This window comes from Bombina bombina, chromosome 9 (assembly GCF_027579735.1).
Source record: "Bombina bombina isolate aBomBom1 chromosome 9, aBomBom1.pri, whole genome shotgun sequence".
Lineage (NCBI taxonomy): Eukaryota > Metazoa > Chordata > Amphibia > Anura > Bombinatoridae > Bombina > Bombina bombina.
The window spans coordinates 230,750,537-230,774,018 of NC_069507.1; the positions used below are offsets into that span (position 1 = coordinate 230,750,537).

Here is a 23,482-nt window from a genome sequence, read left to right on the forward strand (position 1 = left end):
TATCGTTGCTTTTTACTGGTAAGTTGAGTTAATGGTTTAACTATATCTGAAAAATTATCAATGAATTTACGATAATAGTTAGCAAAACCTATGAATCTTTGAAGTGCACGGATAGTAGAGGGAATTGGCCATTGCATTACTGCCGTAATTTTTTCAGGATCCATTTGTATCTGATCAGGGGTGATAATATACCCCAAAAATTTAATTTTATTAACATGAAAAAGACATTTTTCTTTTTTAGCGTATAATTTATGTTCCTTCAACCGTGTTAAGACCCATCTTACATGTTTCTCGTGGTCTTGCTGTGTCTTAGAATAAATTAATATATCATCTAAATAGATGATAACGCATGTATCCAGTAGATCGTGAAAGATTTCATTTATAAAGTGCTGAAACGTCGTCGGGCGTTAGTAAGACCAAATGGCATGACGTTATACTGGAAGAGCCCATATCTAGTACGAAAAGCGGTCTTCCATTCATCTCCCTCCTTTATACGTATGAGATTATATGCTCCTTTGAGGTCTAATTTTGTGTAAACAGTGGCACCCTTTAGACGTTCTATCAATTCGGGTATTAGGGGGAGTGGATACCTATTTTTAACAGTTACAGCATTCAAGGCTCTATAATCAATTATTGGTCTCAAAGTGCCATCTTTATTTTTTACCAAAAACATTCCTGCAGCTGCAGGGGATGTAGAGTGTGAAATAAACCCCTTTTTCAAATTATCATCAAGATATGCTCTTAGAAATGTTAGTTCACTTTGAGATAGTGGGTACATTTTCCCATGGGGTATAACTGCCCCTGGAATGAGATCTATTGGGCAGTCAAAGGTCCTATGTGGAGGCAGATTTTCCGCCTCCACGAGATTAAACACCTCTGCCAAATCCTGATAGAGTTCTGGAACATCCTCCATCACAGCAGAGATGGAAACATCACTCTGGGGAAAGCAAGTAGCCAAACAATAATTAGATTTTAACTTAAGTTGCGAATGTACCCAATCTATTTCTGGATTGTGTTTTTGCAGCCATGAATACCCTAAAATGATAGTATAAAGGGAAATAGGTATGACGTCATAGCTGACATACTCAGTGTGTCCCTCTTTTATTGTGGTTAATAGTGGTATGGTTTGATGTGTAATTGGACCCCTATTAATTAAGGTTCCATCAATAGATTTGAGATAGACAGGATTTTGCTTGCACACAAGGGGAATTTTATTATTTACAACATATAGTGAATCAATATAGTTTCCGGAAGCACCAGAATCAACCATCGCCCTGCACTTGATGTTTTCCTGATCCCACTGTAACGAGAGAATCAAAGTCAATTGTACATTTTCTGTTATGTGGTATAAGTTAAAAGATTTCTTTTGCTTACCCTTCCTTTGCCTTTGAAGCAGTGGACAATTAGATACATTATGCTCCTATTTTCCACAATACAGACACAAGTTTTCCAGTCTTCTCCTTGTTTTTTCTTCCTCTGAGAGAGGACCTTTTATAACTCCGATCTCCATGGGCACGGAGCTGTTAGGGGATCTCTCTGCGTGGGTGGTATAAGTGAATGAGGCCTTCTCTGCACGCCTCTCTCTGATTCTTCTATCAATTGTTGTACTCAGTTTTATAAGACCTGAGAGACTATCTGGTAGTTCTTGTCTGGAGAGCTCATCTTTCAGAGTCTCAGACAAACCCAGCCTAAACTGATTTTTTAAACTGATCTGATTCCATTGGGAGTCTACTGCCCTCATTTGGAAATCAGTAGTATACTCCTCCACTGTCCGCTTCCCTTGTTTTAAGGAGCGCAGTTTTGTTTCTGCTAGAATTTGGGTGTCTGGGTCCTCATACAGATTAGCCATAGCCTGGAAAAAATCTGGTAAGGAATCCAGTATAGGATCGTTATTTTCGTAATACCTGTTTGCCCATGTCCTAGGCTCTCCTTGTAAAAAAGATATGGTAGTACAAACTTTTATTCGGTTTGAGTGGTATGTACGTGGGCGCAGAGAGAAAAGCAAGTGACAGGCTGTTTTGAAATCCCTAAACTCTTGTCTCTTACCAGAGAAAGGTTGAGGGTACTGTATATGTGGTTCAGGTACTTCACTGCTTTTTGTAGCCATGTAATCTTTAAGTACAGTCTTAATGGCTAAATTTTCTGCTTGCACCTCAGTTAAAGCATGTGCCAAATAATCAAGTTTTTGTTCTATACTATTAAATTGAGTTTCTATTTCCTCAGGGGTCATGGTTAGTTACAATTCCAATTAACACTTTGTGGCCTGAACATTATGTGATGGATATGTTTAGGAGAGTGTTAATTAATGGAATTGTAACTCTTTAGGAAATTAAACAGGAGATTAATACTTGTAAAAGCCTGTTTACTCCAAATGTGAGTCAGTTTATTTATGATGAGTATAACTCTGAATATCAATGTAAGCAGGCTGAGTTTACACTGAATTGCCAAGAGAAGTATATAGAAACATAGGTAGTATAATGTGTCAGCTCTAGAAACATTTGTTGCAATAACACAGGATAAAGTCGCCTTTGATCTTCACGCACTCACACACAGACAGCTCTAAAATATATACAAGTCATTCATCCGAATCTTGCAGATAGTATGCACAGGAACAGTGATAAATAACAGGAGCGCAATAGGGCTCAGTAGCATAGAGTAACCGTTCACATTTGAGGTATGGTAAGAGAAGTACCAGAAGCAGAGCTGAGCTACGATGTAGCGTACCTGAAAGCTGCAGAGGCTTCGGTGCGAGTGCGGCCCAAACCGGGAAGAGGAGCAATCTGGATAATTCAATGAATGAGAGTATGAATTTCAGAGTAAGTTGAACTCCTAAACACTGTTTCAGATAAACACAGTGAAAGACCTAGGAGGAAACTTGATAAGTACCAAATTAGAAATAGAACAAAAACGTATCAGAACGAACTTAGCTTAGAGTGTGCTTAAACAAGTAAGCAACAAAATTTTCAGGCACTGATGAACAGCACCCAACCCCTTTTAAAGGGAGGTTCTCTATTGAGGGCGGGATGCACCTTAAAGGTGTATCACAACATCAGATGTAGTGCTCATATTACAAGTTGAAAGTAAACACGATTGGTTGAGCTCAAGTGAAGTTAACAAGTGTCGGGATAGCGCATCCTCAGAGCTCTGGTTAACTGTTTCACAAAAAAAAACTCACAAAATGCATCAAAAATACATTGAAAAATACAGTTACACTCATTATAACACTATCTAATAAAATTATTTAAAATAAATATTGCACAAAAAAGTGACTCAAAGATATGAGGTCTCAGGTGTTAGAAAACAAGGCAGGGAAAGGGCTTTAACGTTGAGATACATATAAATATAGATGCCTAAAGATGTATGTATATGGATGAGAAGAGGAAAGTATATCATCGCTAAGTAGATACCCTGAGATCGATTGCTATGATATGCTATACTCCTGAAAGTACCGCCCTAAACCCAAACAAAAGAAGATATTGGGGCATATTTATCAAGCTCAGTATGGTGCTTGATGCCCCTTGTTTCCGACGAGTCTGAAAAATAGTAATGCCTTTTTAAGCAGTAATGTCAATAGAGTCTGGCAGTACTTTTGGTAGTCTATTTATCTTTCATATTTTCTGTATTCTCTGGCATTAATATTCATTCTTGTAAACATAACAATTATATATAATTTGTATATATAGGCATCATACCAGTACCCATGAACTACACCATAGCTAATGTTTGGAATAAAAAAAAAAATCAGTGTGCAGTGCACATGTGAGCAGATATTCATTACCGCTATAGACTTCTACATAAGCAAAAATGTAAAGTCCCAAATCCCCTGTCTAGAGCATACTCGGTCACACTTGCACAAACCTTCAGGCTCATGGGAAACAGAAGTTATGAAGCACCAGGATGCTGGTTCTGGCACTGATAAAGGCTTAACTCCACAGAGCCGAAACGCGTAGAAAGGTAACCAGTTCCAGCACTCAACATTCTCACGCATTAACTGGCCAGTAAGCGTGAACTGAAGGACTCCCAGAACTGCTCTCGTCGAAAGCCAGAAGCACTGCAGAAGCAGGTAAAATTGTCATCTTCTTTCCGAGCGAGCGGTAGGAGCACTGAAGCCATCGGGCTATCCTTTTTCCCTCTAACGAGGTAATTTGAATTTACACGCCACAAGGAGGAACGGCAGAGATTGGCTCCCTAAAGACCCGACAGGTCCTTGAATAGGGTAACTGTATCAAGCGAGCTCTCTCGTACACAGTAAGGCACCGGAAAGATTTTGAACTTACGAACCGGTTAAGTGATTGCCTTAGATACCGTGGTACACTATTATCCAGGAAGATTCCATATCATTTATTGGTAATATTATCGAACAGACTTTAATATCATATGACCTGCAAGATTGGACTGTGTTTGCAACAATTTATTTAACATATACACAGGGTGCCATATTATCGACCTATTCTGCAATCAAATTATAAACAGCTGCTACAATTTTTTTTGGCCAACATTTTTGCTTTTTTTAATATTTTAATATATTTTGTAATTTTATCTATATTTTTTGCATTTTTTTATTATTTTTTTCCCCAAACATTTTTTGTTTTTCATATTTGTGATATTATATATATGTTATTTTGACACCAGCATTTCAACTTACGAATAGTAGTTATTGCATTTACTAGTTAAGTTTTCAAACACCTAGACTACGAGTTTTGCTTTAGGAGGGGTGCGGTGCTAGCGAGCAGTTTTCCCTCACCGCTCACTTGCAGACAGCGCTGGTATTACGGGTTTTTAGAAACAAAAAAAGTGAGAGAAGAGCAAACTTTTGCTCCACATCTCACCTCAATACCAGCGCTGCTTACGTTAGCGGTGAGCTGGTAAAATGTGCACAATTTCCCCATAGGAATCAATAAGGGAGAGCCGGCTGAAAAAAAAACAAACACCTGCAAAAAAGCAGTGTTTAGCTCCTAACGCAGCCCCATTGATTCCTATGGGGAAAATAAATTTATATCTACACCTAACACCCTAACATGAACCCCGAGTCTAAAAACCCCTAATCTTACACTTTTTAACCCCTAATCTGCTGCCCCCGACATCGCCGACACCTGCATTATATTATTAACCCATAATCTGCCGCTACAAACACCGCCGCCACCCACATTATACTTATGAACCCCTAATCTGCTGCCCCCAAAATCGCCGACACCTACATTTTATTTATTAACCCCTAATCTGCCGCCCCCAATGTCGCTGCAACCTAACTACATTTATTAACCCCTAATCTGCCGCCCACAACGTCGCCACCACTATAATAAACTTATTAACCCCTAAACCTAAGTCTAACCCTAACCCTAACACCCCCTAACTTAAATATAATTTAAATAAATCTAAAAAAAATTACTACAATTAACTAAATTATTCCTATTTAAAACTAAATACTTATCTATAAAATAAACCCTAAGCTAGCTACAATATAACTAATATTTACATTGTATCTAGCTTAGGGTTTATTTTTATATTACAGGCAACTTTGTATTTATTTTAACTAGGTAGAATAGTTATTAAATAGTTATTAACTATTTAATAACTACCTAGTTAAAATAAAGACAAATGTACCTGTAAAATAAAACCTAAACTACGTCATCCAAGATGGCGTTTCTTCAATTCCGATTGGCTTATAGAATTCTATCAGCCAATCGGTATTAAGGTATAAAAAAGCCAATAGGATTTAAGTTCTATCCTATTGGCTGATCCAATCATATACTAGGTCATTCATAGTCTAAGCTACATTCCTTTATACCTCTGCCAGTTGGACCTACCAGTTATTCTTGCTATTCCACGCTTCCTCTTTCCAACCTCTCCAGCAGCATGAGCTCCCAGACTGTGGCCAATCACATGTACATTTGATGGAGAATAGCCAAAATTGTTCTAAAGAAATACATTATTTACAAATTAAAAATAATACATTTATATAAAAAAAAGACATAGGGGCCGATTTATCAAAGCGTCAACCTAGGCGCATTTGCTGGAGTCAATACGCTCGCCAGACATCGCTGTCGCAAATCTACATTTGACTGCCTTATTTATCAACAAGTCTGTCAAACACACGCACGTCAAGTCCGGCGCGATTAGCATCGGACTGTTGATGAATAAGAGTCATCGATGTTGCGGAAATTTTTATTTCTCAAATGATCTACAGTGAATGTCCATCATCTCTATTTATATCTTTTCATTACTGTCCATGAACAAGCACATTTTGCGAAAGCTAATCTTATATTTTTCATCTGTTAATGTCCAAGAAATTTCTAGATTTATACCTGAACAAACAATAATATTTTATAGAAAGTTATTTTTCTATTTATTTTTTATACCAAAAATCTGATATATAATATTTTCACATAAATAATGTGTATTTGTATTTCTAGAAATCATGATATGCTTATCTCATGTTTTTTTTTTTTTTTAATGATTATTAATGCTAGAATTTGTACATATATCTTTACACATACTTGTATATAAATATGTGTTATGTCAGAAATCTTTTGAAAACATATTTACATGTCCCTAAATTCTGTGTTTATTTATACCAATATATATATATATATATATATATATATATATATATATATATATATATATATATATATATATATATAAATATATATATATATATAGATAAATATATATATATATATATATATATATATAGTGTAAATATATTATTATTCTGAGCAAGAATAAATGTGAATATAACATGCGATCAGGGTTTCATATGTATTTATTTGCAATCAATGGATATTTTAAGAGCTGGGCCAGTTTTCTTTCTGCACCTCTGTATCACTTCATGATAGCAGCCTAGTTTTAAACACCACCCCTACACAGGTGTTAAAAATGGGCTGGCATTTAAGATGACATTTCTTAATGAAAATGAAATTCAAGAGAAGGAAGAAAAACACTGAAAATAGAATGACATTAAAGATGTGATTTTAATTTCTGCTCTATCTGATTAATGACAGTTTAATGCTAGGTAGACTATCCCTTTGAGCTTTCAGTTTAAGATTATATTGAATCAAACATCATTCCATTATTAAAATGATTGTCAAAAAAATTACACCGTGTGGCCTAATGTCATCACCAATGTTTATCGTTAATACTAATTTCACATATATATACTTTCAAAGTATAATACACAATGTAACAAATGAAACTTACATGTTCTGATGAGTGATCAATGACACAAGTATAAAGCAATTTGATTTGTTAGTGATAGTAGAAAATGTATATTTAAATCAGATTGACTGATTTCATAATTATGTGATTATGCATTTCCCAATAAAAAGTGGTAGCAAAATTTACTAGTTTGTGGGTTGTTTATGAGTTTGAGTATTGCGTCAAATTTGGTGCAAAGTATTGCTTCATATGTGGTGTGAAGTATTGCGTCAAATTTGGTGCAATGTGGAAAGTGAGATTTGTATTACATGCGTTAAACATGGTGCAAATAGATTTATAAAAAAAAAGGAAGTTAGCTATAGTATGTAATGTATTTATTTTATTTTTATCCCTATACCTATTAGTGCTGCTGCCAGACAGGCATTACCTGTCAATTAAAAATTCTTTTGAAATGAATCTGTCCCTTGAAATTACATGTGATTATAATATTGTTATTTAACATATTATTTAGATACTGAACATGCAATATGCATGTCTGTATGATTTAGAAAGAGTATAAAATTGTTATCAACTTTCTAATTTCCCTTTATTATCTAATATGCTTCATTCACTTGCCGCATCAAACATAACCTTTCTGTGTTTTCAGACTCCCATTGATTTCTATGGCAATTGCGGCCTCAAATTGGTGTTTTAAATGATAGGTACACTGCGTCGGAATAGACGCGAGTGTACCTGTTGAATATTTGATATATTGGCAAGAGGGTCAAAAAGAGTTGAATGTGATGGCGGATCTGCAGTATTACGCTCGAATACAGTCGAATATGAAGGTGCATGATTAGTATTCTGCTCGAATAACACAAGCATCTATATGCGTCAGATTGATATTGTGGGAGCGTATATTATGTGAAACATTTCAACATTTGACGATGTTGATGCTTTGTTAACTATGGCGGATCAACTTTGTATCTAATTTGACGCGGAATTCCAGCATATTATCAGTTGAAGCATTGATAAATCGGCCCCATAATGTTTAGTAAACATTTAAAAAAGATTTCCAATATGGTGGTAAAATTATTAAAAACTTAAATCTATGAAAATACATTTTTCTTTTGATCTTCTACTGATTTAAAGGGACATATAGGGGCCATAAATGTACAATTCAATTGTGCATTCATGGCTGTGTGAGCTCGATCAGGAAAGAGCCATAACATAGAGAACCCAAGTTACCCACCATGATTGGACAATGCTAATGAGTTTGGCAAATAATGAAAAGTAACATTTTTCAAACTCTATTGAAGTATGCATTGATGGAATATAAAAAAATTGACCTTCATATCCCTGTAAAATCCTATGCTAAATCTATATAACAAGCCAGATTATTAGTACTAATACAGAAAAAGTACAATCACAATGCCTTCCATTGTAGTTTAAGATGCTGCCAGCCCTGGGTACTCCTTAACCATCTGCACAGAACTGTTTTTTAGATGTCGGCACAGTCTTTCACAAGGAGGTTTCCAAGCCTGTTTCTACCACCACTGGACTCATCAGAAAACCTCAAAAGAAAAGGCCAACAATGGTGCAATATAGCTTAGCAAACAGCATGCACTAAAGGAGCATACTCACAAGGTACTTGAGGAAATTGAAGATTTTATTAAAAAAACACCAGAATCATTGATAACAGTAATATCCAGCATTAATAAAATCCAATAAAAAGCTCAAAGTATGAATAAAAAAGCTCAACCTATTTTGGCAGACACAGCTTTCAAGAGCTTTTTACTGGATTTTATTAAAGCTGGAAATTACTGTTTTCAATGATTCCGGTGTTCTCTGAATAAAATCTTCACTTTCTTCAAATAACCTGTGAGTGTGCTCCCTTAGTGCAGGCCTAAGCTATATTGCACTATTATTGACCTTTTCTTCTGTGGTTTTCTGCTGAGACCTGAGGTGGTAGAAAGAGTTTTGGGAAGCTCCTTGTGAAAGACTGCGCCGCCATATAAAAAACAATAAATCTATACAACACCAGCATACTTCATACTATAATATACTGTAAAATGTTTCCAAGCTATCGTTGTATTTAGCTAATAATATCTAAAATGGTCTCCTGCTCTAAGCCAGCAGAGATACTGTTCTATGTGTATTTTCCATCCTGTGGAGAAATAACATGCCTGTATTTATACACAGACATACAACTGCTGCTAATATTTTAAACAGCTCCAGTGCAGCAATAATTTTTCATTTCTAAGTTAAACATGGCTGCTAATTGGCCGCTACAGTCCCATACAACTTCTTACTGGCTAAGAAGCCAGTAGTTGTTTCCCAGTCTAGAATTGGCTCTGGATCAGTAGTGACTTGAGGTCCAGAGCTGGCTTTAACTATGTGTTAAACTGTTTTGCAGAGCTTATAAAGGGAATATGTTCTATAGCAGGGGCTTACACATCTGTTTAAATTTAGGAGTCAGTAAGAATATTTTGGAGCCAGACATACTTTTAGGAGCCAAACAGTGGTATTTGTATATAGATATATGGAGAATAACCCAGAAACTTTGGAGTCAAGGGTACAATTCTAGGAGCCAGTGGCTTCCTGGCTCCTGGGTTTGTTGAGCCCTGTTCTAATGCATTATCATATTTCTTATTGAAGCCTTATGTCCCTTTAAATAAAGTATCTGTTAAAGACAAAATTGTGTTCTTACATGAAGGGTATTAATAAAATAGGCCACTTCTGCTCCAACAACACGAATATTGTTCGCTGCCTGTGTGTATAAGGCCCGAGATCCTCCACTCCAGTCAATGCAGAAACAGTTTACATCTTCTACTTGTAACATAGCCTAGGGAACAGATGGTATTAGTAAAAACACAACTGAGAGATACAGTTCATCTTCTACTTGTAACATAGCCTAGGGAGCAGACAGCATTAGTAAAAAAGTAATTATGTATGAGATACAATTCATCTTCTACTTGTAACATAGCCTAGGGAACAGACAGCATCAGTAAAAAGTAACTATATGAGAGATACAGTTCATCTTCTACTTGTAACATAGCCTAGGGAGCAGACAGCATTAGTAAAAAAGTAATTATGTGTGAGATACAGTTCATCTTCTACTTGTAACATAGCCTAGGGAACAGACAGCATTAGTAAAAACTAACTATATGTGAGATACAATTCATCTTCTACTTGTAACATAGCCTAGAGAACAGACAGCATTAGTAAAAAGTAACTATATGTGAGATACAATTCATCTTCTACTTGTAACATAGCCTAGAGAACAGACAGCATCAGTATAAAGTAACTATATGTGAGATACAGTTCATCTTCTACTTGTTACATAGTCTAGAGAACAGACAGCATCAGTAAAAAGTAACTATATGTGAGATACAGTTCATCTTCTACTTGTAACATAGCCTAGAGAACAGACAGCATCAGTAAAAAGTAACTATATGTGAGATACAGTTCATCGTCTACTTGTAACATAGCCTAGAGAACAGACAGCATTAGTAAAAAGTAACTATATGTGAGATGTAGTTCATCTTCTACTTGTAACATAGCCTAGAGAACAGACAGCATCAGTATAAAGTAACTATATGTGAGATGCAGTTCATCTTCTACTTGTAACATAGCCTAGAGAACAGACAGCATCAGTATAAAGTAACTATATGTGAGATACAGTTCATCTTCTACTTGTAACATAGCCTAGGGAACAGACAGCATCAGTAAAAAGTAACTATATGAGAGATACAGTTCATCTTCTACTTGTAACATAGCCTAGGGAACAGACACCATCAGTAAAAAGTAACTATATGAGAGATGCAGTTCATCTTCTACTTGTAACATAGCCTAGAGAACAGACAGCATCAGTAAAAAGTAACTATATGAGAGATACAGTTCATCTTCTACTTGTAGCATAGCCTAGAGAACAGACAGCATCAGTAAAATGTAACTATATGTGAGATACAGTTCATCTTCTACTTGTAACATAGCCTAGAGAACAGACAGCATCAGTAAAAAGTAACTATATGTGAGATACAGTTCATCTTCTACTTGTAACATAGCATAGAGAACAGACAGCATCAGTAAAAAGTAACTATATGTGAGATACAATTCATCTTCTACTTGTAACATAGCCTAGGGAACAGACAGCGTCAGTAAAAAGTAACTATATGTGAGATACAGTTCATCTTCTACTTGTAAAGAACAGACAGCATCAGTAAAGAGTAAATATGAGGCCCATTTATCAAGCTCCGTACGGAGCTTGTGGGCCGTGTTTCTGGTGAGTCTTAAGACTCAACAGAAACAGCAGTTATGAAGCAGCGGTCTAAAGAACGCTGCTCCATAACCCTGTCCGTCTGCTCAGAGTCGCCACAATTCAACCGAGTACGATCGGATTGATTGACACCTCCCTGCTGGCGGCCGATTGGCCGTGAGTCTGCATTGGGTGGCGTTGCACCAGCAGCTCTTGTGAGCTGCTGGTGCAATGCTGAATACGGAGAGCGTATTGCTCTCCGCATTCAGTGAGGTCTTGCGGACCTGATCCGCACTGTCGGATCAGGTCCGCAAGACCTTTAATAAATAGGCCTCTATATGTGAGATACAGTTCATCTTCTACTTGTAACATAGCCTAGGGAACAGACAGCATCAGTAAAAAAGTAACTATATGTGAGATACAATTCACCTTCTACTTGTAACATAGCCTAGAGAACAGACAGCATCAGTAAAAAAGTAACTATATGTGAGATACAATTCATCTTCTACTTGTAACATAGCCTAGAGAACAGACAGCATCAGTAAAAAAGTAACTATATGTGAGATACAATTCACCTTCTACTTGTAACATAGCCTAGAGAACAGACAGCATCAGTAAAAAGTAACTATATGTGAGATACAATTCACCTTCTACTTGTAACATAGCCTAGAGAACAGACAGCATCAGTAAAAAAGTAACTATATGTGAGATACAATTCACCTTCTACTTGTAACATAGCCTAGAGAACAGACAGCATCAGTAAAAAAGTAACTATATGTGAGATACAATTCACCTTCTACTTGTAACATAGCCTAGAGAACAGACAGCATCATTAAAATAACTATATGAGAGATACAGTTCATCTTCTACTTGTAACATAGCATAGAGAACAGACAGCATCAGTAAAAAAGTAACTATATGTGAGATACAATTCACCTTCTACTTGTAACATAGCCTAGAGAACAGACAGCATCAGTAAAAAGTAACTATATGAGAGATACAGTTCATCTTCTACTTGTAACATAGCCTAGAGAACAGACAGCATCAGTAAAAAGTAACTATATGTGAGATACAGTTCATCTTCTACTTGTAACATAGCATAGAGAACAGACAGCATCAGTAAAAAGTAACTATATGTGAGATACAATTCATCTTCTACTTGTAACATAGCCTAGAGAACAGACAGCATCAGTAAAAAGTAACTATATGTGAGATACAGTTCATCTTCTACTTGTAACATAGCATAGAGAACAGACAGCATCAGTAAAAAGTAACTATATGTGAGATACAGTTCATCTTCTACTTGTAAAGAACAGACAGCATCAGTAAAAAGTAACTATATGAGAGATACAGTTCATCTTCTACTTGTAAAGAACAGACAGCATCAGTAAAAAGTAACTATATGAGAGATACAGTTCATCTTCTACTTGTAATATAGCCTAGGGAACAGACAGCATCAGTAAAAAGTAACTATATGAGAGATACAGTTCATCTTCTACTTGTAACATAGCCTAGGGAACAGACAGCATCAGTAAAAAGTAACTATATGAGAGATACAGTTCATCTTCTACTTGTAACATAGCCTAGAGAACAGACAGCATCAGTAAAAAGTAACTATATGAGAGATGCAGCTCATCTTCTACTTGTAACATAGCCTAGGGAACAGACAGCATCAGTAAAAAGTAACTATATGAGAGATACAGTTCATCTTCTACTTGTAACATAGCCTAGAGAACAGACAGCATCAGTAAAAAGTAACTATATGTGATATGCAGTTCATCTTCTACTTGTAACATAGCCTAGGGAACAGACAGCATCAGTAAAAAGTAACTATATGTGAGATACAGTTCATCTTCTACTTGTAACATAGCCTAGGGAACAGACAGCATCAGTAAAAAGTAACTATATGAGAGATACAGTTCATCTTCTACTTGTAACATAGCCTAGAGAACAGACAGCATCAGTAAAAAGTAACTATATGTGAGATGCAGTTCATCTTCTACTTGTAACATAGCCTAGGGAACAGACAGCATCAGTAAAAAGTAACTATATGTGAGATACAATTCATCTTCTACTTGTAACATAGCCTAGGGAACAGACAGCATTAGTAAAAAGTAACTATATGAGAGATACAGTTCATCTTCTACTTGTAACATAGCCTAGGGAACAGACAGCATTAGATACAGTTCATCTTCTACTTGTAACATAGCCTAGGGAACAGACAGCATCAGTATAAAGTAACTATATGAGAGATACAGTTCATCTTCTACTTGTAACATAGCCTAGAGAACAGACAGCATCAGTAAAAAGTAACTATATGTGAGATACAATTCACCTTCTACTTGTAACATAGCCTAGAGAACAGACAGCATCAGTAAAAAAGTAACTATATGTGAGATACAATTCACCTTCTACTTGTAACATAGCCTAGAGAACAGACAGCATCAGTAAAAAGTAACTATATGAGAGATACAGTTCATCTTCTACTTGTAACATAGCATAGAGAACAGACAGCATCAGTAAAAAAGTAACTATATGTGAGATACAATTCACCTTCTACTTGTAACATAGCCTAGAGAACAGACAGCATCAGTAAAAAGTAACTATATGAGAGATACAGTTCATCTTCTACTTGTAACATAGCCTAGAGAACAGACAGCATCAGTAAAAAGTAACTATATGTGAGATACAGTTCATCTTCTACTTGTAACATAGCCTAGAGAACAGACAGCATCAGTAAAAAGTAACTATATGTGAGATACAATTCATCTTCTACTTGTAACATAGCCTAGAGAACAGACAGCATCAGTAAAAAGTAACTATATGTGAGATACAGTTCATCTTCTACTTGTAACATAGCCTAGAGAACAGACAGCATCAGTAAAAAGTAACTATATGAGAGATACAGTTCATCTTCTACTTGTAAAGAACAGACAGCATCAGTAAAAAGTAACTATATGAGAGATACAGTTCATCTTCTACTTGTAATATAGCCTAGGGAACAGACAGCATCAGTAAAAAGTAACTATATGAGAGATACAGTTCATCTTCTACTTGTAACATAGCCTAGGGAACAGACAGCATCAGTAAAAAGTAACTATATGAGAGATACAGTTCATCTTCTACTTGTAACATAGCATAGAGAACAGACAGCATCAGTAAAAAGTAACTATATGAGAGATGCAGTTCATCTTCTACTTGTAACATAGCCTAGGGAACAGACAGCATCAGTAAAAAGTAACTATATGTGAGATACAGTTCATCTTCTACTTGTAACATAGCCTAGAGAACAGACAGCATCAGTAAAAAGTAACTATATGTGAGATACAATTCATCTTCTACTTGTAACATAGCCTAGGGAACAGACAGCATCAGTAAAAAGTAACTATATGAGAGATACAGTTCATCTTCTACTTGTAACATAGCCTAGAGAACAGACAGCATCAGTAAAAAGTAACTATATGTGATATGCAGTTCATCTTCTACTTGTAACATAGCCTAGGGAACAGACAGCATCAGTAAAAAGTAACTATATGTGAGATACAGTTCATCTTCTACTTGTAACATAGCCTAGGGAACAGACAGCATCAGTAAAAAGTAACTATATGAGAGATACAGTTCATCTTCTACTTGTAACATAGCCTAGAGAACAGACAGCATCAGTAAAAAGTAACTATATGTGAGATGCAGTTCATCTTCTACTTGTAACATAGCCTAGGGAACAGACAGCATCAGTAAAAAGTAACTATATGTGAGATACAATTCATCTTCTACTTGTAACATAGCCTAGGGAACAGACAGCATTAGTAAAAAGTAACTATATGAGAGATACAGTTCATCTTCTACTTGTAACATAGCCTAGGGAACAGACAGCATTAGATACAGTTCATCTTCTACTTGTAACATAGCCTAGGGAACAGACAGCATTAGATACAGTTCATCTTCTACTTGTAACATAGCCTAGGGAACAGACAACATTAGTAAAAAGTAACTATATGAGAGATACAGTTCATCTTCTACTTGTAACATAGCCTAGGGAACAGACAGCATTAGATACAGTTCATCTTCTACTTGTAACATAGCCTAGGGAACAGACAGCATTAGATACAGTTCATCTTCTACTTGTAACATAGCCTAGGGAACAGACAGCATTAGTAAAAAGTAACTATATGAGATATACAGTTCATCTTCTACTTGTAACATAGCCTAGAGAACAGACAGCATTAGATACAGTTCATCTTCTACTTGTAACATAGCCTAGGGAACAGACAGCATTAGTAAAAAGTAACTATATGAGAGATACAGTTCATCTTCTACTTGTAACATAGCCTAGGGAACCGAGAGCATTAGTAAAAAGTAACTATATGAGAGATACAGTTCATCTTCTACTTGTAACATAGCCTAGGGAACAGACAGCATTAGTAAAAAGTAACTATATGTGAGATACAATTCATCTTCTACTTGTAACATAGCCTAGGGAACAGAGAGCATTAGTAAAAAAGTAATTATATGAGAGATGCAGTTCATCTTCTACTTGTAACATAGCCTAGAGAACAGACAGCATCAGTAAAAAGTAACTATATGAGAGATGCAGTTCATCTTCTACTTGTAACATAGCCTAGAGAACAGACAGCATCAGTAAAAAGTAACTATATGTGAGATGCAGTTCATCTTCTACTTGTAAAGAACAGACAGCATCAGTAAAAAGTAACTATATGAGAGATACAATTCATCTTCTACTTGTAACATAGCCTAGAGAACAGACAGCATCAGTAAAAAGTAACTATATGTGAGATGCAGTTCATCTTCTACTTGTAACATAGCCTAGGGAACAGACAGCATTAGTAAAAAGTAACTATATGTGAGATGCAGTTCATCTTCTACTTGTAACATAGCCTAGAGAACAGACAGCATGAGTAAAAAGTAACTATATGTGAGATACAATTCATCTTCTACTTGTAACATAGCCTAGAGAACAGACAGCATCAGTAAAAAGTAACTATATGAGAGATACAGTTCATCTTCTACTTGTAACATAGCCTAGAGAACAGACAGCATCAGTAAAAAGTAACTATATGTGAGATACAATTCATCTTCTACTTATAACATAGCCTAGAGAACAGACAGCATCAGTAAAAAGTAACTATATGTGAGATACAATTCATCTTCTACTTGTAACATAGCCTAGGGAACAGACAGCATCAGTATAAAGTAACTATATGAGAGATACAGTTCATCTTCTACTTGTAACATAGCCTAGAGAACAGACAGCATCAGTAAAAAGTAACTATATGTGAGATACAATTCACCTTCTACTTGTAACATAGCCTAGAGAACAGACAGCATCAGTAAAAAAGTAACTATATGTGAGATACAATTCACCTTCTACTTGTAACATAGCCTAGAGAACAGACAGCATCAGTAAAAAGTAACTATATGAGAGATACAGTTCATCTTCTACTTGTAACATAGCATAGAGAACAGACAGCATCAGTAAAAAAGTAACTATATGTGAGATACAATTCACCTTCTACTTGTAACATAGCCTAGAGAACAGACAGCATCAGTAAAAAGTAACTATATGAGAGATACAGTTCATCTTCTACTTGTAACATAGCCTAGAGAACAGACAGCATCAGTAAAAAGTAACTATATGTGAGATACAGTTCATCTTCTACTTGTAACATAGCCTAGAGAACAGACAGCATCAGTAAAAAGTAACTATATGTGAGATACAATTCATCTTCTACTTGTAACATAGCCTAGAGAACAGACAGCATCAGTAAAAAGTAACTATATGTGAGATACAGTTCATCTTCTACTTGTAACATAGCATAGAGAACAGACAGCATCAGTAAAAAGTAACTATATGAGAGATACAGTTCATCTTCTACTTGTAAAGAACAGACAGCATCAGTAAAAAGTAACTATATGAGAGATACAGTTCATCTTCTACTTGTAATATAGCCTAGGGAACAGACAGCATCAGTAAAAAGTAACTATATGAGAGATACAGTTCATCTTCTACTTGTAACATAGCCTAGGGAACAGACAGCATCAGTAAAAAGTAACTATATGAGAGATACAGTTCATCTTCTACTTGTAACATAGCCTAGAGAACAGACAGCATCAGTAAAAAGTAACTATATGAGAGATGCAGTTCATCTTCTACTTGTAACATAGCCTAGGGAACAGACAGCATCAGTAAAAAGTAACTATATGTGATATGCAGTTCATCTTCTACTTGTAACATAGCCTAGGGAACAGACAGCATCAGTAAAAAGTAACTATATGTGAGATACAGTTCATCTTCTACTTGTAACATAGCCTAGGGAACAGACAGCATCAGTAAAAAGTAACTATATGAGAGATACAGTTCATCTTCTAATTGTAACATAGCCTAGAGAACAGACAGCATCAGTAAAAAGTAACTATATGTGAGATGCAGTTCATCTTCTACTTGTAACATAGCCTAGGGAACAGACAGCATCATTAAAAAGTAACTATATGTGAGATACAATTCATCTTCTACTTGTAACATAGCCTAGGGAACAGACAGCATTAGTAAAAAGTAACTATATGAGAGATACAGTTCATCTTCTACTTGTAACATAGCCTAGGGAACAGACAGCATTAGATACAGTTCATCTTCTACTTGTAACATAGCCTAGGGAACAGACAGTATTAGATACAGTTCATCTTCTACTTGTAACATAGCCTAGGGAACAGACAGCATTAGTAAAAAGTAACTATATGAGAGATACAGTTCATCTTCTACTTGTAACATAGCCTAGGGAACAGAGAGCATTAGTAAAAAGTAACTATATGAGATATACAGTTCATCTTCTACTTGTAACATAGCCTAGAGAACAGACAGCATTAGATACAGTTCATCTTCTACTTGTAACATAGCCTAGGGAACAGACAGCATTAGTAAAAAGTAACTATATGAGAGATACAGTTCATCTTCTACTTGTAACATAGCCTAGGGAACCGAGAGCATCAGTAAAAAGTAACTATATGTGAGATACAATTCATCTTCTACTTGTAACATAGCCTAGAGAACAGACAGCATCAGTAAAAAGTAACTATATGTGAGATACAGTTCATCTTCTACTTGTAACATAGCCTAGAGAACAGACAGCATCAGTAAAAAGTAACTATATGAGAGATACAGTTCATCTTCTACTTGTAAAGAACAGACAGCATCAGTAAAAAGTAACTATATGAGAGATACAGTTCATCTTCTACTTGTAATATAGCCTAGGGAACAGACAGCATCAGTAAAAAGTAACTATATGAGAGATACAGTTCATCTTCTACTTGTAACATAGCCTAGGGAACAGACAGCATCAGTAAAAAGTAACTATATGAGAGATACAGTTCATCTTCTACTTGTAACATAGCCTAGAGAACAGACAGCATCAGTAAAAAGTAACTATATGAGAGATGCAGTTCATCTTCTACTTGTAACATAGCCTAGGGAACAGACAGCATCAGTAAAAAGTAACTATATGTGAGATACAGTTCATCTTCTACTTGTAACATAGCCTAGAGAACAGACAGCATCAGTAAAAAGTAACTATATGTGAGATACAATTCATCTTCTACTTGTAACATAGCCTAGGGAACAGACAGCATCAGTAAAAAGTAACTATATGAGAGATACAGTTCATCTTCTACTTGTAACATAGCCTAGAGAACAGACAGCATCAGTAAAAAGTAACTATATGTGATATGCAGTTCATCTTCTACTTGTAACATAGCCTAGGGAACAGACAGCATCAGTAAAAAGTAACTATATGTGAGATACAGTTCATCTTCTACTTGTAACATAGCCTAGGGAACAGACAGCATCAGTAAAAAGTAACTATATGAGAGATACAGTTCATCTTCTACTTGTAACATAGCCTAGAGAACAGACAGCATCAGTAAAAAGTAACTATATGTGAGATGCAGTTCATCTTCTACTTGTAACATAGCCTAGGGAACAGACAGCATCAGTAAAAAGTAACTATATGTGAGATACAATTCATCTTCTACTTGTAACATAGCCTAGGGAACAGACAGCATTAGTAAAAAGTAACTATATGAGAGATACAGTTCATCTTCTACTTGTAACATAGCCTAGGGAACAGACAGCATTAGATACAGTTCATCTTCTACTTGTAACATAGCCTAGGGAACAGACAGCATTAGTAAAAAGTAACTATATGAGAGATACAGTTCATCTTCTACTTGTAACATAGCCTAGGGAACAGACAGCATTAGATACAGTTCATCTTCTACTTGTAACATAGCCTAGGGAACAGACAGCATTAGATACAGTTCATCTTCTACTTGTAACATAGCCTAGGGAACAGACAGCATCAGTAAAAAGTAACTATATGAGAGATACAGTTCATCTTCTACTTGTAACATAGCCTAGGGAACAGAGAGCATTAGTAAAAAGTAACTATATGAGATATACAGTTCATCTTCTACTTGTAACATAGCCTAGAGAACAGACAGCATTAGATACAGTTCATCTTCTACTTGTAACATAGCCTAGGGAACAGACAGCATTAGTAAAAAGTAACTATATGAGAGATACAGTTCATCTTCTACTTGTAACATAGCCTAGGGAACCGAGAGCATTAGTAAAAAGTAACTATATGAGAGATACAGTTCATCTTCTACTTGTAACATAGCCTAGGGAACAGACAGCATTAGTAAAAAGTAACTATATGTGAGATACAATTCATCTTCTACTTGTAACATAGCCTAGGGAACAGAGAGCATTAGTAAAAAAGTAATTATATGAGAGATGCAGTTCATCTTCTACTTGTAACATAGCCTAGAGAACAGACAGCATCAGTAAAAAGTAACTATATGAGAGATGCAGTTCATCTTCTACTTGTAACATAGCCTAGAGAACAGACAGCATCAGTAAAAAGTAACTATATGTGAGATGCAGTTCATCTTCTACTTGTAAAGAACAGACAGCATCAGTAAAAAGTAACTATATGAGAGATACAATTCATCTTCTACTTGTAACATAGCCTAGAGAACAGACAGCATCAGTAAAAAGTAACTATATGTGAGATGCAGTTCATCTTCTACTTGTAACATAGCCTAGAGAACAGACAGCATGAGTAAAAAGTAACTATATGTGAGATACAATTCATCTTCTACTTGTAACATAGCCTAGAGAACAGACAGCATCAGTAAAAAGTAACTATATGAGAGATACAGTTCATCTTCTACTTGTAACATAGCCTAGAGAACAGACAGCATCAGTAAAAAGTAACTATATGTGAGATACAATTCATCTTCTACTTATAACATAGCCTAGAGAACAGACAGCATCAGTAAAAAGTAACTATATGTGAGATACAATTCATCTTCTACTTGTAACATAGCCTAGGGAACAGACAGCATCAGTATAAAGTAACTATATGAGAGATACAGTTCATCTTCTACTTGTAACATAGCCTAGAGAACAGACAGCATCAGTAAAAAGTAACTATATGTGAGATACAATTCACCTTCTACTTGTAACATAGCCTAGAGAACAGACAGCATCAGTAAAAAAGTAACTATATGTGAGATACAATTCACCTTCTACTTGTAACATAGCCTAGAGAACAGACAGCATCAGTAAAAAGTAACTATATGAGAGATACAGTTCATCTTCTACTTGTAACATAGCATAGAGAACAGACAGCATCAGTAAAAAAGTAACTATATGTGAGATACAATTCACCTTCTACTTGTAACATAGCCTAGAGAACAGACAGCATCAGTAAAAAGTAACTATATGAGAGATACAGTTCATCTTCTACTTGTAACATAGCCTAGAGAACAGACAGCATCAGTAAAAAGTAACTATATGTGAGATACAGTTCATCTTCTACTTGTAACATAGCCTAGAGAACAGACAGCATCAGTAAAAAGTAACTATATGTGAGATACAATTCATCTTCTACTTGTAACATAGCCTAGAGAACAGACAGCATCAGTAAAAAGTAACTATATGTGAGATACAGTTCATCTTCTACTTGTAACATAGCATAGAGAACAGACAGCATCAGTAAAAAGTAACTATATGAGAGATACAGTTCATCTTCTACTTGTAAAGAACAGACAGCATCAGTAAAAAGTAACTATATGAGAGATACAGTTCATCTTCTACTTGTAATATAGCCTAGGGAACAGACAGCATCAGTAAAAAGTAACTATATGAGAGATACAGTTCATCTTCTACTTGTAACATAGCCTAGGGAACAGACAGCATCAGTAAAAAGTAACTATATGAGAGATACAGTTCATCTTCTACTTGTAACATAGCCTAGAGAACAGACAGCATCAGTAAAAAGTAACTATATGAGAGATGCAGTTCATCTTCTACTTGTAACATAGCCTAGGGAACAGACAGCATCAGTAAAAAGTAACTATATGTGAGATACAGTTCATCTTCTACTTGTAACATAGCCTAGGGAACAGACAGCGTCAGTAAAAAGTAACTATATGAGAGATACAGTTCATCTTCTACTTGTAACATAGCCTAGAGAACAGACAGCATCAGTAAAAAGTAACTATATGTGATATGCAGTTCATCTTCTACTTGTAACATAGCCTAGGGAACAGACAGCATCAGTAAAAAGTAACTATATGTGAGATACAGTTCATCTTCTACTTGTAACATAGCCTAGGGAACAGACAGCATCAGTAAAAAGTAACTATATGAGAGATACAGTTCATCTTCTAATTGTAACATAGCCTAGAGAACAGACAGCATCAGTAAAAAGTAACTATATGTGAGATGCAGTTCATCTTCTACTTGTAACATAGCCTAGGGAACAGACAGCATCAGTAAAAAGTAACTATATGTGAGATACAATTCATCTTCTACTTGTAACATAGCCTAGGGAACAGACAGCATTAGTAAAAAGTAACTATATGAGAGATACAGTTCATCTTCTACTTGTAACATAGCCTAGGGAACAGACAGCATTAGATACAGTTTATCTTCTACTTGTAACATAGCCTAGGGAACAGACAGTATTAGATACAGTTCATCTTCTACTTGTAACATAGCCTAGGGAACAGACAGCATTAGTAAAAAGTAACTATATGAGAGATACAGTTCATCTTCTACTTGTAACATAGCCTAGGGAACAGAGAGCATTAGTAAAAAGTAACTATATGAGATATACAGTTCATCTTCTACTTGTAACATAGCCTAGAGAACAGACAGCATTAGATACAGTTCATCTTCTACTTGTAACATAGCCTAGGGAACAGACAGCATTAGTAAAAAGTAACTATATGAGAGATACAGTTCATCTTCTACTTGTAACATAGCCTAGGGAACCGAGAGCATTATAAAAAGTAACTATATGAGAGATACAGTTCATCTTCTACTTGTAACATAGCCTAGGGAACAGACAGCATTAGTAAAAAGTAACTATATGTGAGATACAATTCATCTTCTACTTGTAACATAGCCTAGGGAACAGAGAGCATTATTAAAAAAGTAATTATATGAGAGATGCAGTTCATCTTCTACTTGTAACATAGCCTAGAGAACAGACAGCATCAGTAAAAAGTAACTATATGAGAGATGCAGTTCATCTTCTACTTGTAACATAGCCTAGAGAACAGACAGCATCAGTAAAAAGTAACTATATGTGAGATGCAGTTCATCTTTTACTTGTAAAGAACAGACAGCATCAGTAAAAAGTAACTATATGAGAGATACAGTTCATCTTCTACTTGTAACATAGCCTAGAGAACAGACAGCATTAGTAAAAAGTAACTATATGTGAGATACAATTCATCTTCTACTTGTAACATAGCCTAGGGAACAGAGAGCATTATTAAAAAAGTAATTATATGAGAGATGCAGTTCATCTTCTACTTGTAACATAGCCTAGAGAACAGACAGCATCAGTAAAAAGTAACTATATGAGAGATACAGTTCATCTTCTACTTGTAATATAGCCTAGGGAACAGACAGCATCAGTAAAAAGTAACTATATGAGAGATACAGTTCATCTTCTACTTGTAACATAGCCTAGGGAACAGACAGCATCAGTAAAAAGT

General features: G+C 35.6%; 1 protein-coding gene across 1 annotated transcript in view; it reads right to left on the bottom strand.

The window, feature by feature from the left end:
• LOC128640514 (pancreatic triacylglycerol lipase-like) overlaps window positions 1-23,482 on the bottom strand; it is a 134,528-nt gene that overhangs the window by 44,004 nt on the left and 67,042 nt on the right. Inside the window, exons 4-5 of the mRNA XM_053692990.1 lie at window positions 9,848-9,982; window positions 5,808-5,916 (exon numbers count right to left, since the gene is read on the bottom strand). Coding sequence (XP_053548965.1) covers window positions 5,808-5,916; window positions 9,848-9,982 — 244 coding nt within the window. The remainder of the gene's footprint in view (window positions 1-5,807; window positions 5,917-9,847; window positions 9,983-23,482) is intronic.